Here is a 19,125-nt window from a genome sequence, read left to right as displayed (position 1 = left end):
ATGGGAGAATAGTGCATGTTTCATTTATTCCTGGGAACGGATTAGCATTTAATCGAAGTTGCCATAACAACTCAAGTTGTTCTAAAAGTAGTGATGCTGGTCCTTCATGTATGTTTACACTAATCTGGTCCATAACCTTAAACTTGAATTTATGGTTAGTTGAATTTTCTATGTGCCTAGCTAGTGCGTTCTGGTTTCCCCCCTCCTAATAGCGTACAGGTGTTCATAGATTCTTTCTTTTAACTTTCTTCGGGACTCACCAAGGCCTTGGATGAGGGAAAGTCAGTACATACAACTTACTTGACTTGGTCAAGGCTTTCGACACAATCCCCCACTCAGACATCATCGAAAAACTAACACAACTTGGCATAAATCCCTATCTCATCAGGTGGGTGGCCAACTGGCTTACCGACCTCAAGGTCAACATAGGCACCTCCACCTCCGATAGCCGACCTGTCACTAGTGGAGTTCTCCTTGGATCTGTCCTTGGAACCCTACTGTTTGGCATCTACTTCTCAGTGGTCCAGACAAAGACAAAAGGCCTGTGGCTGACCAAGTTTGCGGATGACTGTAAGTTGGGGGCTGTCATTGACTCTCCAAATGATCTTAACTTACTGCAAGAGGGTCTCACAGTAACTAATGACTGGTGCCAAATTCATGGCCTTAAGCTAAACACAAAAAATGTATTATACCATTCAGCAGAAACACGGCCCCTACTGATCAAAACATCAATGGCAATCCCCCTAAACACACAACCTGTGTTTGAGAGACCTAGGTACTCAGGTTAATAATAATCTCCAATTTGACCATCATGTAGCGGCAGTGGTCAAAAAAGCCTTTTACTTGATTCATGTTGTAAGTAAAGGGATTGCATCCAGAAAAAAGGAGGTTATTACCTATCTATACTCTTCCCTCATTAGATCAATAATTGAGTATAATGCCCCATTTGGTATGTACCCCTCCAACATCTGCACCAGCTGGAAAGGCCACAGAAATATCTCACAAAGAGAATCCATGGCCTCCAACACCTGTCCTGTGCGGACAGGGTCAAATCACTATTACTATACTGGGTATCATACATATTGCTCAGGGGTGATCTGTGTCTTGCCTACAAGCAACCTCAGACCCTGTCGTATTAGAGATTCTCCATATCCATGTCTAACTCCTCGCGCATTACCCGCTCAAAAGGCCTGAACCTAATATGAGACATCAACAAAACCTGATGAGAGAAGTTTGTCTCCAAGAGGCCGCCCCATCTCTGGAATAGACTTCCCATACATATCAGAGTACCTCGCTGACCCTCTTCCAGCGCAACCTTGATGAGTGGATGGGAAACCACTGAGTTTTCATTTTGGGGATAAGCTCTTGGCTAGGCTTGTGATGGCCCCAGGGCAATTTGCCTAGTAACCTCCTATGATCCTGCGTGGTTTTGGACTAGAAATCTTGATCCAGTACAGGGTAAAAAAAACCCCTCTGGTTCTCTCTCCTATTTTTTTGAGCTGTTGCAGTCTGGTATAGCATACTCTTGTGTTAAGGCAAACATTTCAAGGAGATATCTGTGTGCTGTTTCTGGACCTTCCATTTCTGGCTAGACTAGAAGAAGAACCATTCTTAAAAGGTATATTCTACCTGAAGCCTCCCATGAAATCTGTCCTAACTTGAGACCTTGACTTTTTGTACTGGAAAAAATCATACTCCTTTCAAACCAGCAGCAACTGCCTCTCTCAAATTTTGTACTTGGAAAACCATTCTTCTGGTGGCCCTTCACTTCTGTCAAATGGATTTCTGAGCTACAGACACTTATGGCAACCCCCCCTGCCTTATTTTTCATATGGAGAAAGGATTCTGCATTGTCTTGATGTGCATAGACAACTAAGATTCTACCTGGATAAGATGAGGGATTTTTGCAAGTCTGACCAACTGTTTTTCTTTCCAAGATTTTAGGCCAAGTTTCAAAGCAAAATATTGCTAACTGGCTCTAAATCCATAATTTTTTGCCACATTCGTCACAGCAAATCCTTACTCAGTCTTGCAAAGGCTCATTCTCCAAGAGATGTGGGGTCATCTGGTGCTTTTCTATAAGGATAGTCACTCGAAGTCTATCTAGAAGCAGCTACTTGGTCTTTGGTGCATTCTTTCACCAAACATTACAGAGTGGATGCCATTTCTAAATCCAGAGCTGCCCTTGCCAGGTCATTTCTCTCTGGATTAATAGTTCTGCTATATACTTTCCAACTATCCTTCATAACTCTTAAGCTTTGGGTATCACCCAACAGTTTGAAGTACTGTAACAGTGATCTAAGGAAGGACCCTGTAAAATTTTGTGCAAGAACTTGCCATAACAGTAGATATCCTACTGATCACTGTTGCAGTATTTTTTCCCTCTCTTCCATTGCCTTTCTCAGTTTCTTACTTCCTATCACTATCCTCCTTCCGCTACCATCTTAGCTGACCAGTTTTTGTCTCTCAGACCTTTTAGTCTTAGTGGCTTGGAGATGGTCTGAGGATTTACACTCATATGTCCAGTTACATACCCTTGTGTCCATGGACTTAAGTCATACACTGGACGTATGGGTGTATGGAAGGTTTTAGCTTCGGTACCCCGGCTGGAAGTCCAGGTCATTTTGGTGAGATAACCCCCAACAGTTTGGAATACTGTAACCGTAATCAGTAGGACTTCTACTGTTATGGTAAGCTCTTGCACAACTGTACTTTCCTGATTGCTTGTTAATAGGTAACTGTTTCATAATCCTACATAATTGATGTTTGTATTTAGTGTTTGTAATAAGTACTGAATGGTGTACATTGCTGGGTGATTACTCATCTAAATCATATGATGATGTGCTTTTAACATATCTGCACTTCTGTATTATAGTTTATATTTTTGAATGTCATTTAATTGACTCCAGATATTCACTCACTTTGTGTTCCAGTACAGTTCAGACATGCCTCAATAATGACCTTCACATAAATATCCGTCCCGTTTACAACCTAAGGAATCCCCACCATTTCCACCCAGTCTCAAACTTTTTCTCTAATTCCAAAATTGAAAAAACTAACATGCAACAGATTGCAAGGCATGTTAAGGATTATGAGCTTTCAGCAGATCCACAGCATGGTTTAGGGAAGGGTACAGTATATTGACTGCAATCTGTAAAAGTTATGGATCATCATCACCCCCCCCTTCCCATTTTTCTACATGGGGTTGTGTCTGTCTGTCACAGGTCTTTTCTCACACCATCCGTCCACCACTTTGTGGGCTGCCCTGGTTTCCTCTTGCCTTCTTCCATCTTCTTCACCAGATTGTCTTCTGCTTTTCTGCACATGTGCCCAAACTAGTCTTGTAACCATGTCTCTTGCTGAATCATCAAGCCTTTGACAGAAGTCTAGAATTTCCTCTCCTCCTTTTTTCCTGCTGTCCCGCCTATGTGGGCCCAGGCAGTCTTCCTGTCCTGATATATAAAAAGTATTTTGGCTTTTCCTGGTTAGGGGTCGCCACAGCAGATCTCCGGTCCACTTATGATTGGCGGTGATTTTTATGGTGTAGAGTTGCCAGTCCGGCGCCCAGCTTTCAGAGAAGGCACACCCATACATACATGCACCTACCGGCATGTCTTTTTTTCAATTTCAGTCACTCGTGAGGAGGACATGCAGACTACACACACAAGGCACTCCAGCCGAGAATCGAACTGGAGAGCCTGTTGCTGTAAGGCGACAACGCTAACCGCTGCACCACCACAGCAGACTGTCTGTCCTGATATATACACTTTTTTTTTTAATACATCCATCTTTTACTCAACAGATCTGAGCAGTTGGACACAGGCTGGTCACTAGTTTACTGACCCAGGGCTGCTGGGCTTTTTATGGCAGGCATGCATGGACCTATAGGGGTTCATGCACCCTCCCCACTGTCAGTACGAGTCCCTGGCATAGGTTGGAGTAGGCTGGACCCTCACTTCACTTAAAAACGGCAAATACTTATGCCCATTTTTGACTATATTAATCAACATGACTGAATTCACCTAGAGCCAGGTTTAACACTGTCAGGTTGCTAGCCGTGACATGGTGTTGCAGTCTGTGATCTGTGTTTTCCTAAATTGAGGATATTGCGTACAACAGTTGATTCCCAAAATGGTCTGTCTGTACAGCTCTTCCCAATATAAGCACCATCTAGAGTTTGGGCTGTTGCCTACAATTCTATTCTTGAGTGAATTTGAGGTGGAAATGCTTAGCATGTTTTTGAGAGGGGGGAGAATCCCACAGAGGCAAAGGGAGAACATGCAAACTCCAAACAGGCATTAGCCAGAGGTTAGGATCAAACCTTCTTCCTTGTACATGGGAGGCAAAGACCTTGACCATTATGGCAGCTGGTCTTTTATAGATGTTCTCGATAATGTGAATTGTTGCCTATATGTGGATGGCATATTTGTTGACATAATGTGCTTTTGAATTTATTGATCAGTCATTACTAATATCCAAATTTGAAAAGCCTGAACTTTGATCTGGGTAACATCATTTGATACTGTAATTACTTGAATGGTAGGCCTTTCCATATAATATCTGGCAACACCATCTCAGACAAGGAACAGTTCACCTCAGGAAACCCCTTGAGATCTCTTCTTCAACCCATGTTATTTTCTTTTCCTTAGTAACCTTTTCACAGACCTTCCTGAACTTATCCTCACTAAGTATACATGCAGATCTTGCTTCTTAACTCTAATACAATTACATTAGGTCTGTAACTGTATAAGAAACCCTAACTTTTCTAGCCAAGGATGCCATCATGGTTAGGTAAAAAAAAACTCCATCTGAGCGGTCTGGCTGCTAATTGATTTCCTGAACTTGCTGGATTGACGGTTATCCTTGATCTTCTAAACCATCACAAAGCAAATGGCTCTTTGAACACATAAATTTAAAGGCCTGAGTCAGCAAATTATTAAAACACACTGGAGGGACAGATTAAATACTCTGATTTTCTCCCTAATCTTCCACTGCATGTAAAACAGAGTGATACTCTTGCTTATTTTAAGGCAAACCTTCATGATTAGATGGGTGCCTCTAAATTCATTCCAAACCAAACTTGTTTTGCTCTTACTGAGGCAGGAGGGTGCCTTATGAAGGCAGGTAGTGGAAAGATTATTCTAGCCCATGCATTGACTTTGCTTTGTAAACATTATGAATCTATGAATGAAAAAGGGGTTTTGGAAAGCCAAGATGCTCTTTATAAGGGACTTTGATTTATTTATAGGGAAAAGGTCTTTATGAGGATTAGCCTCTCCTTTTATCCAAAGGAGATTTCTGGTGTCTTTTTAAATCTGTCCATTTAACATTTTCCCATATCCCACAAGCCTGAGAGAAGAAACTGCTTGCATTTTCTTCATTAGCAGCTCCAGTTCTGCCTTGTGACATTGTTAAAAATACCCTAGGAAAAAGTGAGAGGCCAGTAACCAGAAAAGAATAGAAAGTGGTTGGCTAGTTTTATCACTGAGAAAGGTCAGTACATTTATAATGCATTGAAAGGCAGTCCAGTAGATGTGTGGCTGTTTTAGGAATTTTTCATCTGTGCTGCAGCCTTCTTCAGCCAGTGCCATAATAAATCACCTATAGCTTGAATCTGTATTCTAGAAGCAAACTCCTTTTATAGGAATGTCCACAGGATATGCACATAAACCTTTTCTTGAGTATACTGGTTTGAATCCATCAGTCCCAGTCACTGGACCCACGTCAGAACCTTGGCTGAAGACTTGAATAACTTTAAATTCTGGGGAAAATAGCTGAGCACTGTTGTGGTGAGTGTGCCCATTAAATCTGGTATTTTAAGTGCTATTGTTGGTCCGGTTAGAGTTTAAAAAAAAAAAAAAAAAATATATATATATATATATATATATATATATATATATATATAATGTGTGTGTGTGTGTGTGTGTGTGTGTGTTTATATGTGTGTGTATGTATATATATATATATATATATATATATATATATATAAACATGTACAGACGGTGGAAAATAGTATGAGTGCTTCTGTTGTGCTTTGTTGTAGTGATTGAGAGTGATGGTTCCAATAGACTAATGAAATTGCTCTTTTATTCGTATGAAACCTGAGAACAACTTAGTCACCAATACCTGGATAAACTATGGTATCTGGCATTCACAAACAGATCCAAAAGTCTTGCTTATCGTACAGTACAGTACAGATAAACCATTGAAGATCTAGTTTGTCAGCTAAACAGCAGTCTAATATTATTCAAGAACTGCTGCTTCAGGAACCTCTGTTTTTTTTTCTTTGTCTTGCAGCTCCAAGAAAAACAGCAACGAAGCTGGAAAAGGAAGATGAAAGTGGAAAATTACTTAGCTCAAAAGGATCTCCTGAGAGTTGCTCAGAAAAGAAACCTACTCTCAACAGGTAGATAATGAGGGGAGTTGAAAACATATTTCACTACACAGTGACATGGAGGTGAACTTGAAGCTTAACTGGTAACAGCATCATGATTTTGTTATGTGGTTTAGAAACTTGAAATATTATGGTCTTTTATCACTGGGGATCTACTGTAAAATTTAATGGACATGTTAGTTTCACTTGGCATTTAAGGTGCATGCTAATAGTATACTGCTGTCTTGTATATGATTTGCGGGGGACGATTTACAAACTGAAAATAATTAAAATAAAAAATTCTGCACTGGATGCAGCGCAAGATATTTTATTCAATATGACCCATTGTTGTACCAACGGGTTCCAATATGGAGCCTCTGGCTAAACACATCGATTTTAAGCTTAAGACATTTTCAGTGGACAAAAAGCACATATTGAAGGACTCATGGCATTTTCTGGAAGTTATTGCTAATGCCGCCTTCTTGCCAGAAACCCTGTTTGTCACGATTGATACTAAAGATTGATTTGATTCCCCACCGTACAGAGCTCTGTGTGTTTTTGAAACTATGGTTACCAGGACTAATCTGGATAATTCAGAGACTAATTTAGTTTATCAATTCATAGAACTGGTTTTGACTAATAACTTTGTATACTATGAAGGTGAATATTTTAAACAGAACAGAGGTGTGGCTATGGGGGCAGTGTCTGTCCCTATTTTTGCAAATGTGGCCCTTTGGTATTGGGAGACCACTTTGATTTTGAATTTACCTTTTTTCTTCCATATTTGATATTTATTTAAGGTACCTGGACGAAATCTTTGTTTTGTAGAAGGGTAGTGTTGAGTTAGTCGTTTATGAACTTTTTAAATCATTCCACCGACTTTCTTCGATTTACCCACCAATGTAATGAACAGTCAATTAATTTTTTGGATGTCCCATTATACAAAAATATGCAGGATGGCAGATAAAATCTAATATTTTTAGAAAGGATACTTTGAATGCTTATTTGCACTTTTGACAGCCAGCATCCATTATATCAGGAAAAGGAATTTGGTCAAAGGGCAATTGATCAGACGTAGTAGATTAGTATCTGATGATTCTGTTTAAGGTTGAAGCCATTAAGCTATGTGAACTGTTCAAGGACAGGAATATCTGCAAAATTTGTTGGAAGAGGTTAGTGGATGGGTCTCCGTGTTTATATGGCCCTCTACTGCGACAGTCTAATTCTATGGTAAATAATAATAATAGTAATCAGGATAACCTTTCCCAGGCATTAGTCTTGCAATATAGCAAGGGCATCCATTCTCTGAAAAGCTCTGTTAATGCTCATTGGAATACTGTCTTTTGTAGCCTTGGATTGACTGACTAGGACAACAACCTATGTTTTTTTAAAACTAGTAGGAATTTTAAAGCTATTTTAGAATCAAATAAGAGTCAAGAAGGGATTTGCACTGTAAAGGTTTAGGCATGAAACAGTGTGGAGCTTGCAAACAGAGCAGATTTATTTTATAGAGAAGTAATTTTTCAGTCCCCGGCTATCTGTAATTAATTTGTGCAAAGGGCAGTTACAATTGTAACACTAAAGAGGTCATATATATTGCTTTTTGTTCTTTGTGTCTGGCATTTTATGTTAGGAAGACAGTTGGCCCCTTGAGGACAAGAATTAATCAGCACAATTATGCTATTATAGGTTCATAGATTAGATTAGTACTAAGCTAACTGCCCTTGTGAGCCATTTTAAGCCTAGTCAATTATCCCTTGTGAGACTCGAACCCCGTGCCTTGTGTTTGTAAGGCAAACACCTTAACCATTAGGCCACCCTCCCAACCCCTATGATTTAAATTAGTAGAGCAAATAATTGTAATGCCCTGTACAAACATTCTCTATCCTGTAAAGATTTTAAAAAGTTTGGGGTTACCATACTAGAAAAGGTTGCATACCCAATTAGGGGAGGTGTTTGCGAGGTGCTGGTTGAGCAGAAGGAATTCCACTGGCAAATTTTATTAAATGCTAGTGCTCCATCAGATATCAATGATTTAATATCTGTAAAGCCAGTTCTAAAGGCCAAGTCTGCCTATTTGTCTTAAAATAATTTATATGTGAAAAATTTTTGTTTATTCATTAATGGTTATCTTTTATGGTTCTTATGATTTTTAATGATGTTTAAAATTGTGCTTTTCTGTCAGTGTATCACTTTAAGTGTGTGATGCCTTTTTGGCATTTTAAATGGGAGCCATGATTTAAATGCTTCTGATGATGATCCTTGTATTACGGAACAAAAGCACTTAAACTTTTATTGAGTAAATTATCCTTGTGTTGCATCCGGTGCAGAGTTTTTTATTTTAACCCCTTTTGAAAGTATGCCATTCGTGGTTTTTGGTTTAAACTGAAAACGATGGTAGTATCTTCACTACAGTTTACGCTTCGTCTTTACCAAAAGGCCAAAAAGCAACTCGCATGAAAAGGATCAGATTTGAAGTTGATAGATAAACCATAAAAATCGAGCAAGACTGATAGGGTAAGACCCATGAGAGGAAGTAAATGCTTGAATGTTGATATGATCTTAGTAGTACGTTTTTCTTCACTCATATAACATGATGCTCAGGCAATATGTTGTAATAAGTGGTCTGTATTGGCCAGTGCTACAGGCAGTACACTGACAGTTCTAGGTTTTGTTCAGCACATTATTTGAGCTTCTTTGGTTATTTCATTATGTACATGAAAATAAATTTTACTTTACAAGGACATTTACTGCAGTACAGCATGCAGGCTTTTGTTTATTTGAGTTTGCATTGTTTATTTTGTTTTCTTTTCCTTCTCCCATCACTGTCTATGCTCATTTGATATAATGCAGCATCTTGTGCATTTGGCATTAGCTGACGTCGCAACCAGTGCTCTTCGGGAAAATCTCTCTCTTTTTTTGGTCTGTCCTGTGTCACTTTGTTTTCTGGTGAATTGTACAGGGAAGCCATGTTTATTTCTCATTTTCTCATGGTATGTCTCATTCAGGCCTGACAGGTCTTTATGGTTGCAGGAACCAGATCCCAGTCAAGGTCCACTGCCATAAGGAAACTGGGGGAGAGGACCTTCAGAAAGATGGTAAAAAGTAGAGGTTTATTTCCCTTCTAAAAGACTTCAAGAATGCCTCCATCAGTGAGGTATTCCCCAGCCCTTGGTAATGGCTTCTGTCACTGCTGTCAGCCTTTGCCCAGTTTGTCCAGAGGCAGATACACTAGCTGCTATTACGACATCCTTCCAGGCCACATAGCAGAGTTTCTGTGCATTTTAAGCAGAAATTGTTTTCTTGAACGTCCGATCCCTTCTTGAAGGCTGCGGTGCATTCAGGTAAAAAGTATCTATAAACCATATACTTCAGAACTCAGGCAGTGCTGACCTGTCAGTAATACCAGGTCTAACAAATAGGCTGTTAAAGTTGAGCCTTCATCTCACTTTAGATCTTTATTTCAAGAGTTATATATGCTCTTATCTGCTACCTCTACCTTTAACTGACCAAGCCCTGTTGTCTCTACAAGGCCTAGACGTACAATGTTTTAAAATCCGGATAAATGATATATTTTGGTGTGGAAAAGCTCACAGCTAAGGTGGTCTTAGCCTTTCCATTGGCCACTTAACCTAGTAAAAGAATCTGAGGAGAAGGGGGTCCTGGTCTATACCTCTTAAGTTAGCTTCCCTGCTTTGAGTTATGACTTTCATTACCAGGAACTTCTCTTGTCAGATTACATTTCATTTGAAAAACAGTTTAGGAGAACATTTTAAATGGGAGTCCCTGGAAATGAGATATGAAGGAAATGTATTTACAACTCCTAGGTATAGCGAATCCGTACTCTTAGGAAAGTCCCTGTGTATTTGAGGCATTTGACTTTACTTTTTTGGTTTATTACCAGGTTGTCACTGCCAAGAATCCAATTTGTATTAAGTCTGCCAGTACTTATATAAAAACCCCTTTGCAATACCCTAGCACTGTCTCCTCCTCTCTCTCTTTTTTTTTTGTTATTTTACCTATTTGTCAACCATATAAACTGAATGGATGCAATTGCCCTTTCAATGGGAGCATTGTCTGGCTAAATGACTTGTTCAGATTTGCACATTAGGCAAACGAACGTGGAGGGTATCAAACCCTGAAACCTGGGTTCAGGAAGAAAGGGGTTGAAATTGTTACCAAGCAGCACTTCCTTCCCTTTTGATAAGAAAAGTAAAGTCTTGCCTCAGATTTAGTTAAAAATTGTCTGCATGTTGATCATGGCTTGCCTTCAGGAAGATAAATGTCAAAACGTGTATGCTGAAGCATCAGGGCAAGATTCTGAAGTAGGTAGAGGATTTTGCTGGGGAAATCATACGAGACTCTAAGTTGTTGATAGCCAGGCTAACCCACACAGCCCAGAAAGTATGGGATAGATATGGTCAAATATGGTTATGACGAGGAATGTGACTTCCAGTGTCAAGACCATGGGTTCAGTCATATGTTGGCTTGCATGGTTAAGAATCTGGCTATAGCCAGAAGTTATCAAGGACAGCTGCTAAACACCTATCTGAACAATAATTTTCATTTGTTTCCCAACCCAAAATATAAAAAATGGGGAACTTTTTGAAAATGTTAAGTAGCTTTTTTACCCTCAAATACGGACACATTCTCAAATCTGCATGTATAAACAATGGCTCTCCTATAGGCAACTTACAAGAGAACAGGCAAGACATAAAAAAAGTTTTGAAAAACAGACATAATAAAGTGACAGGGGAAAGATAGGTGGCGTCTAACGGGCTTCACTGACCCAGCGATACTTAACCAGAATCCTCATTATCCCCTCCCCCCACACCTATCTCAGAGGCCATGCAGACTTCTTTATGGTAGAAGATTACCTCAAACAGCTGAGCCCAGAACATCATTATGTCTGGACACAAGACAGGAGTTCTGGGCCTGCACTTATTTTAAGGGCATCAGCTGTGCAGACCAGATAGGGGCTAGGCATTCCTTTTCTCAAGGTGTTTTAGTTTCAGGGAGGCCCACCAAAGAGGGGCTGGCTTTTGACTATGTTCCTACTTTTCCTAGTACCCAAAAGAGGTTGACCTTGGAGACTGAGTTTAGACCCTTCCAGGCTGAAGCCTGTTCTTAAAGGTGTCCAAATTCTGAGTGCTCACCTTGTAATTTCCATTTTCCTTAGTCATGTCCATGGCTTTAATGGTCACTTTACATTTAAAAGACACATTCCATCAAATAATACTTTACAAGGATCACTGGAAGTTTAGTTTCAGAGAACCATATTGACATTTGCAACTTACTTCCTTATCCTTTGAACTCTCTTCTGCTTCAAAGGTGTTTCCAAAAGTGCTTAGCCTCAGTGGTGGTATACTTGAGAGCCAAGGAGGATCAGATATAGCCTTATTTGGTTATTTCCTGCCGTAAGTGCATTCATATCTTGGACTGGCTTTAGAAAGTACAGTTGTGTAAAATCTTACCATAACAGTAGATGTCCTTTCACTGTTGCAGTATTCTTTACTAAAGGGATTCCCTGTCTAGTTTGGTCCAACGTCTGGCCAGTATACCAAAGCCATAGGATTTTAAGGATGTTGCACATTGCACACATGCCCCTTGCTCACGACATAGGGCATAAAGATGTATGAATGTACATACGTCAGAAATGAATGGCACCAGCAAGAGCAACAGTTCAAGGAGAGGAGGAGGAGCCTGTGCATCCAGAAGGAGAAAAGAAAAAGGGGGAGAAGGGAGGGAGCAAGTACAGCAACAGTGAAGGGAAGGATATTTACTGTTATGGTAAATTTTACACAACTGTATGATGCCCTTTAAAGGGAGAGTACAAAAGTTCAAGAGGAAACTTGGAAGGAGAAGGACCCAGCAGAGCCATCAAAAAACCCATGCAGGATAATCTCTGGCAAAGCCAGCTCTGGCCCTGGAAACATCCAGTTTGTAATGCTTAGTAAAAGTATGGACAGAAGTCCAAGAAGCAGCTTCAAGGATGGAATTGGTATCCAGCCTTTTGAGAAAAGCAACAGAGGAAGTCACAGCTCTGGCAGAATGAGCCTTTACAGAGACAGTAGCCATTTCCCCTTGAAAAGAATAGCAGAAAGAAATGGCCTTTAGAGATCCATGAAGAAACTGTTTGCTTAGAAACAGTCAAACCTAGAGATCTAGGATGAAAAGAAACAAAACATTGCTCAGACTTGTGAATGACTTTAGTCTATTCCAAATAATACTTGAGCAGTCTATGCCAATCCAAGTTCGGTCTATGCCAATCCAAGGTATGAAGAACCGTCTCACTGGCAGACTGTGGAGAAGGGAAAAAAGTGGGCAAATTAATAGACTGATTAGGCGACACTTCATTAACCATCTTGGGCATAAAAGGATTAGTACAAAGAAACACCCTGTTACTATGAAAAACTAAAAAAAGGAGCAGCAGCCATAAGAGCCTGAAGTTCGGACACTCTCCTAGCTGAAGTAAGAGCCAAAAGAAGAACAATCTTCCATGTGCAATGCTACAAGGAAGCTGAAGCTGCAGACTCAAAAGGAGCCTGAGTCAACTTTTCAAGAACAAAATTAGTCTCAAGAAGGAAGAATGAGCTTCTTGGAAGGCCTGATATGAAAGAATGCCTTCAAGAAATTGTTTAATCTCAAACCTAGAGGCCAAAGGAGAAGTCAAAGGCAGACACACAGAAATAGCTAAAAGATGAACTTTAACTGAAGAGTATGCCAACCCAGCATGGTGCAATTAACACAAATAAGAGAGAACCAAAGGAACCTTCATAGAAAATTAATCCTGGTTACGAGGAAGGCACCAAGCCGAAAACCTCTTCCATTTGGATACATAAGATTTCCTGGTATTGGGTTTCTTGGCCTCCTGCAGGACCCAAAGCAAATCCTCAGAAAAGAGGTACCCAAAAGGGATCAAAACTCTGTCACCTGCAGTTTCAGTTGAAGAATAGATAAATGAGGATGAATGAAAGACCCTTTATCTTGTGTAAGTGGGTCCACCCTGTGATGTAACTTGTGGTGATTGCCCTTGACTGGATGCAGAAGAAGGAGGAACCAGTGCTGTTGGCACCAAAAGGGAGAATCCAGCAAGATTTTGGGGGAGTCTTGTCGAGCAGAGCCTTGGTATGAGAGGAAAGGGAGGGGGGAAGGCATAGAGGAACATCCCCTTCCAAGAAAGACTGGGAATATCCTTCCATGCCCGAGGGCTTGGGACTCTGTTGAAAAAGAAAGTTGTCTCTTCAGAGGGAAGGCAAAAAGATCTACCCGAGGACTACCCTGCTGGTGGACAATATCCAACAACACATTTCTGTGAAGCATCCACCAACTTCATGAGTCTGTGTCACGGACCTCTCAGAGAGCCTGCCACAGTGTTTAGTTCTGAAGGAATATAAACAGCCTGAAGAGTCACTTGATACTAGACAGCCAGATCCCAAACCTGAAGAGCTAGTATGTACAAAATGTAAGACCCTTGTCCCCCTTAATTTGTCTGTGTACCACATCACTATAGTATTGTCTGTAACGATTTTGAGATGCCCTAGAAGAAAGACTATGGAAGGCCTGAAGAGCAAGGAGAACTCTCACCTCCTTGATATTGATATGGTCCTGCTTCTGAAGAATGAGAGAAAGACCCTGAACCTTCAGAGGGCTGAAAAACTCCACACCCCATGTCTGAGGCTTCTGAGAAGTTCCTGAGAGGGGACTTGGGGGCTGAAAAGGAAGTCCCGGATTGAGCAACAGCTTGATGAATCCACCACTGAAGCTGTAATTTGAGACATAGAAGAAGAGGAACTAGAAAGTCTAAAGGGTGATATTGTTGAAGCTACACTGACTTTTGGAGCCACTGTAGCTTCCTCCTATGGAGTCTGGCTAGAGGAAGCATAGGAATGGTGGAAGCCATGTAACCCAGAGCCTGTAGAACTCTGTGGCTGTAACAGAGACCTGATGAAGAAGGGATTAAAAAAATGCAATGGGAGCCAGAACATTGGGTGATGGCAATGAAGACAGCATAGGAATGGTCTGGAGCCTGCACCCAAGAAAAACATATTCCTGAGAAGGTGTCAGGAAGGATTTCTGGAAATTTATCGTAAACTCTAGGCTTTTTGCAAGAGGCAAATAGCATAATGGAGGTGCTGAGTCAAGGTCTCTGGAGAGGAAGCCTGAATAAGCAGGTTGTCCAAGTAGGGAAAGATTTGAATCCCTCTCAACCTGCAAAAGGCAATCACAGGAGCGTGGCATCTGGTGAAGATCTTTGGGGCAGTAGAAAGGCCAAAGGGGGAGAGAAGAGAACTGAAAATGCAAGGAAGAGAGAAATGAAAATATTTCCTGAAAAGGGGATGAATAGGGTTGTTGAAGATAGGCATCTTTGAGATCCAGAGAGACCAAGAAAGCCTGCCGACGAAGGAGAGGAAACAGGGTCTAAAGGGATAGCATTTGAAAACAAGGGATCTTCAGAAAGGTGTTGAGCTGAGAAAGGTCCAGAATGGGCCTCCAGGTGCCATCTTTCTTGGGAACCAAAAACATTTTAGAGTAAAACCCTTGCCCTCTGTGAGGAGCAGAAACTGCTTGGATGGTGCTTTGAGACAAAAGACTTTGAAGCATCTCAGGAAAAAGGGCAGCTGTTCCTGAGGAGGTTGAGGAATGCCTAAAAAGGGAGGAAGGGATTTCCACACCATGAAGTATCCCTGTCAAGTGATGGATATATAACCCAAGAGCTCGGAGTGATCTGTAACCAATTAGGAAGAGACCGAGAAAGACAGAGACAAAGCAACCTGACCTGGGATGGAAGGAAGAAAATAGTTGGACAGAACCTGGTTTGTCTGGAAAAGGAGGCTTCTGAGTAAATTTAGCAGAAGGGGCCCATCTAGAACCCCTTTTACCATTGGGAGGAGGGCGAGACTGTCTCCATACAAAGGTGAGCATAGAAAGATAATTCCTGTGAAATTTAGGAATAGGGAAAACAAAAATATGTTTCAATTCCTGCAAGGCCTTGCCCTTTTCCTGCAGGGACTTAAAAACCTCAACAGCTGCAGAACCAAAGAAATTGTTATTGCCAAGAGAAGCATCCAGTAATTTAGCTTTAATATCAGGCAAAGTTTGGAGGCAGAGCCAAGGAAAACACCTTAAATCAGAACCAAAGGCAGCAGCCCTAGAAGAAGCATCAGCTGCATTATAACTGCAATTAATAGAGTGGCGAGCCACTTGAGAAGAAGAGCTCAACAGAGAGAGGACCGAAACCTTCCTCTCAGAATCAGGAAGGTCAGAAATAACTTGAATGGCCTGAGAAAGAAGGGCCAAGACTTAACTGGTCATATGGTCTGATAATTAATAGCTCAAAAGGCCAAGGTGGCAGCAGTGTACACCTTTTTGCCCAGCCCTTCATGGCCCTACTATCCTTGTCAGGGAAGCAATTTAGTAGAAGGCAGTAGTTTGAAAGGGCCGTCAGAAGAGACGGACACAACAGAGGAGTCTGTAGAAGGGCATTTGTAAAGAAATTTACAATTATTAGGCATCTTATAAAACCTGTCAGGCTTTTTAGGGACTGGAGGCTGGGAATCAGGAGCCTGCGAAGCAGATGAGTGTCCAACATGGCAGCTAGGATCTGAAGAACAGCGGACAGCTTGGGGGACCCCATCTGGGAGGAGTTCATAATACCTCTTCTGGACATCAGAAGCCCGAGTACAGTCCCAAAAATGCCATCATACGAGAGAGGAGAGTATCCCCAAAAGAAAGTTCCTCAAAAGGAGAATCTAAGTTAATGGAGTCCTCCTCAGAACCATAGTCCAGTGGAAAAGGACTCTGAGAGGAGTAAGCCAAGGATGCCTCCCCAGAGTTCAACTCCTCAGCAGAAGAATTTTGCTTCCTCGCCCTCTTAAGAGGAGTAGATGACGAAGGGAGAGGGGGCAGGAACAGAAACTCCTGGGGGGGGGGTATTCAAGGCCATGAGTGCATTACACAACACCTGTGTAAAATCCTGCCATTCATGCTGGGGATCCTTAGGAGCAGAGGAAATATGTTTTGTTTTCTGCTCCTTTTTCAAAGAGACATCAGCCCTAAAGACCTTAGGAAGTTTGGACTGACACTCGACATAGCGGGAATCTCCTCCTGAACAAGAATCTGTGGAACATCCCTTGGACCCTCAGGTATGATCAGCCTAGGTTCCTCAAGTCTGCAATGGACATCTTTAAAGCCTCTGAGGACATGTGGGAAACAGCAGAGGAATCCAATGGAGCAACTGGACAATCCTCTGGGCTTTCACCAGCCTTGAGAGAAATGTTTGTGGAGGTGGTGCAGCAGCCGAATCTGACCTGACTTTTTTTGGTCTCCTTGGCAGATGTCTGACCTTAAGGATGGAATGAGTCTGCCATTACATCCTGTGCCAACAACTTAAGAGATTATTTTCTAGGTAGATAGACAAGGAGGAGAGACTGCTATGAAGGGCCCTGGGGACAAATGGTTGACAAACTGAGCATGAAGTATGGTCGTGAGAAGCACACAGCAAAACAAATGCTGCTTGTGATGGTTTTTATGGGGAATCTGTCTCTCACACTGACATTTTTCCTTTCTGGACGACATGTAAACTCGTGTAAAAAAAAAAAAAAAAAAAAAAAAAAAAAACGCTGATGGGGCACTTATCTAAAAACTGCTTGGTAATCAACACAAACGAAGGAGCATTTAGATTGATGATTGAAGATGGGGTTTGGACTGGTGACAGAGAAGTACTTGAGGTATTTATGTTCATATTTCACCTTTATGCCTTACCCAGCGAGTGGGGAGCATATGTGTGTTGCACAACGTCCTTAAAATCCTAAGGATTTGGTATACTGACCGGACATTGTGCTGAACTAGGTCAGGAATCCCTTTAGTAAAGAATACTGCAACAGTGATGTGAAAGTATATTCTTTAATTTTGTGTGAAAGTCTTGAGCACTCTAGAATGCAAGACTTGCCTCTTGAAAAAAAATGAAATTCCTGGGGGTCTTCTTTTTCAAGGAGGCCTAGAAGACCTTCATAATGTCCTAGGAATTCCTCAGAATACTGGGATTCACAACTTGAGTCATTCTTGTAGAACTCTAAGCAAGACTGTACTTGCAGTGGACACAGTGAGACTAGAGAGTCATTGTGAGCTACATTCCCTTCCACTGAACAAGAACATTCCTGTTTTATTGTGTATCCAAAAAGGGTCTGCCTGATGGGCAAAGAAGGTTAGGGAGAATTGTGGCTTGCTATTCTCCTTACCCAAGCACGACCAAACACTGACAATTATTGGCTCAGGTATGACTTGTGGAGGCCACTCTCTTGCTTCAGAATGCAAATGAAATGGACCCACACCCAACGAAGACTTGCTTATCAACTTGAAGAGGAAGGTAATTGTCTCATACACTGGATGTTCATAAGGTAGCTTTGTTTAGGAGGTTAGGTCCAAATTGACAAGAAATACATCCCAATTAAAAGCTTCTGGCAACTTGTGATCCGAATATTTTGAAAAACAGCTTATCAACGTGACTAACTGAATGTCTATACTGGTTAAACCTGCTACACGTTTAGTTAAACTACATGTTCAGTTAAAGAAATGTCTTCTTTTCACACCTTCTATAAGAATGCCTTGTTGAATAAAATTTGTTTGGCTGCAACATGGGATGCTCTGTGTATTTTCACATGACAATGTAAGCTCCAGGATAAGGTCTGCCTTTGGTTCTATTGTCATCTTTGCGATCCTTTCTTCCACCCAGGAGGACGAGCAAGGGATAAAGAAAAAAATGGACAAGGTCATCTCAGATAAGAAAAGATGTTGGGGTAGATTTTGAGTTGTGAGCAATGACGAGCCACTGATGCATACTGATCGTGGTATCAGGCTCCCCTGTACCTCTCTCAGTACTGGATTAACCCCACATTGTTTGAGTAGGTCTTCCAGTCACGCAGCCAGTTTCAGCCTAAGTTCTGACACTGGATGCCTCACCGGTGAGTAGGGAAGTTCACCTCTACCTCTCCTTAATTGTTTAAGGAGAGTGGTCCCAACTGGAAAGGAGGCTCTATTTCACTCAGCTGGAGCTGCGTGCAGTTCTCCTAATCCTAAACACTTTGGAGGGAAAACGGTTTCTGGGGACCTCCTCTAGTCCTGACCTACAAAAATTCATTATATAGAAGCTGAACAACCAGGAGAGCATGCAGTCATACTCAGTGTGCAAAGAAACATGACCTATTTGCCAGTATTTCCTGTCCTCGGTGAAATGAATGTGCTGACTGGCTTGCTGTACTACGGTATTTTTGGTTTAGATCTTTCAGAAGCAGGACAATCCAGAAACTGACCAATTCACCACTAGGGCGAATGTTTCCCTTTCCCTTTTCTGCTCAGTGTGGCAGAGCTAGCAGGAGTTATTTGTCTGTGTACTATGGGAGAGTCTTGCACACCCCCTTTTTTTTTTTTTTGAGGATCCTCTGATCCTGCTGTATTTACAAACGTGTGTCAGAAGTGACTGAGCTTGTGAGGAAGTCTGTCACTTGACATACTCTAATGAAGAGAGTCTACATTTGTGCAGAGTGGTACTTTGGGAGCACCTTACAGTTTCAATTTGTAGATCACCTTGATTTACATCTGTCATGACTTGGGCCATGGGTATCCTATTCTAGTGATATGTGCTTCCATTCTTTTTGACTGTCTTGACTTAGAGTAGGATTCTGAACTCCTTGCTAGATTGTCTGACAGCTTCATAAAGTAGTACTACATTTTCACTCTCTCCTTTGGAGAAC

The 19,125-nt window shown here is 41.3% G+C and overlaps 1 protein-coding gene across 1 annotated transcript in view; it reads left to right on the top strand.

Annotated features, from left to right (window-relative positions):
• The window catches only part of LIG1 (DNA ligase 1), a gene marked incomplete in the record, with an annotated part of 1,422,011 nt that overhangs the window by 400,313 nt on the left and 1,002,573 nt on the right, over positions 1 to 19,125 (top strand). Inside the window, 1 exon segment of the mRNA XM_044078332.1 lies at positions 6,298 to 6,406. Within this exon segment, the coding sequence (XP_043934267.1) occupies positions 6,298 to 6,406 (109 nt within the window).

Source organism: Protopterus annectens, chromosome 1.part1, assembly GCF_019279795.1.
Source record: "Protopterus annectens isolate FY-2018-M chromosome 1.part1, PAN1.0, whole genome shotgun sequence".
Lineage (NCBI taxonomy): Eukaryota > Metazoa > Chordata > Ceratodontiformes > Protopteridae > Protopterus > Protopterus annectens.
This window is presented reverse-complemented; position numbering and strand designations above follow the sequence as displayed.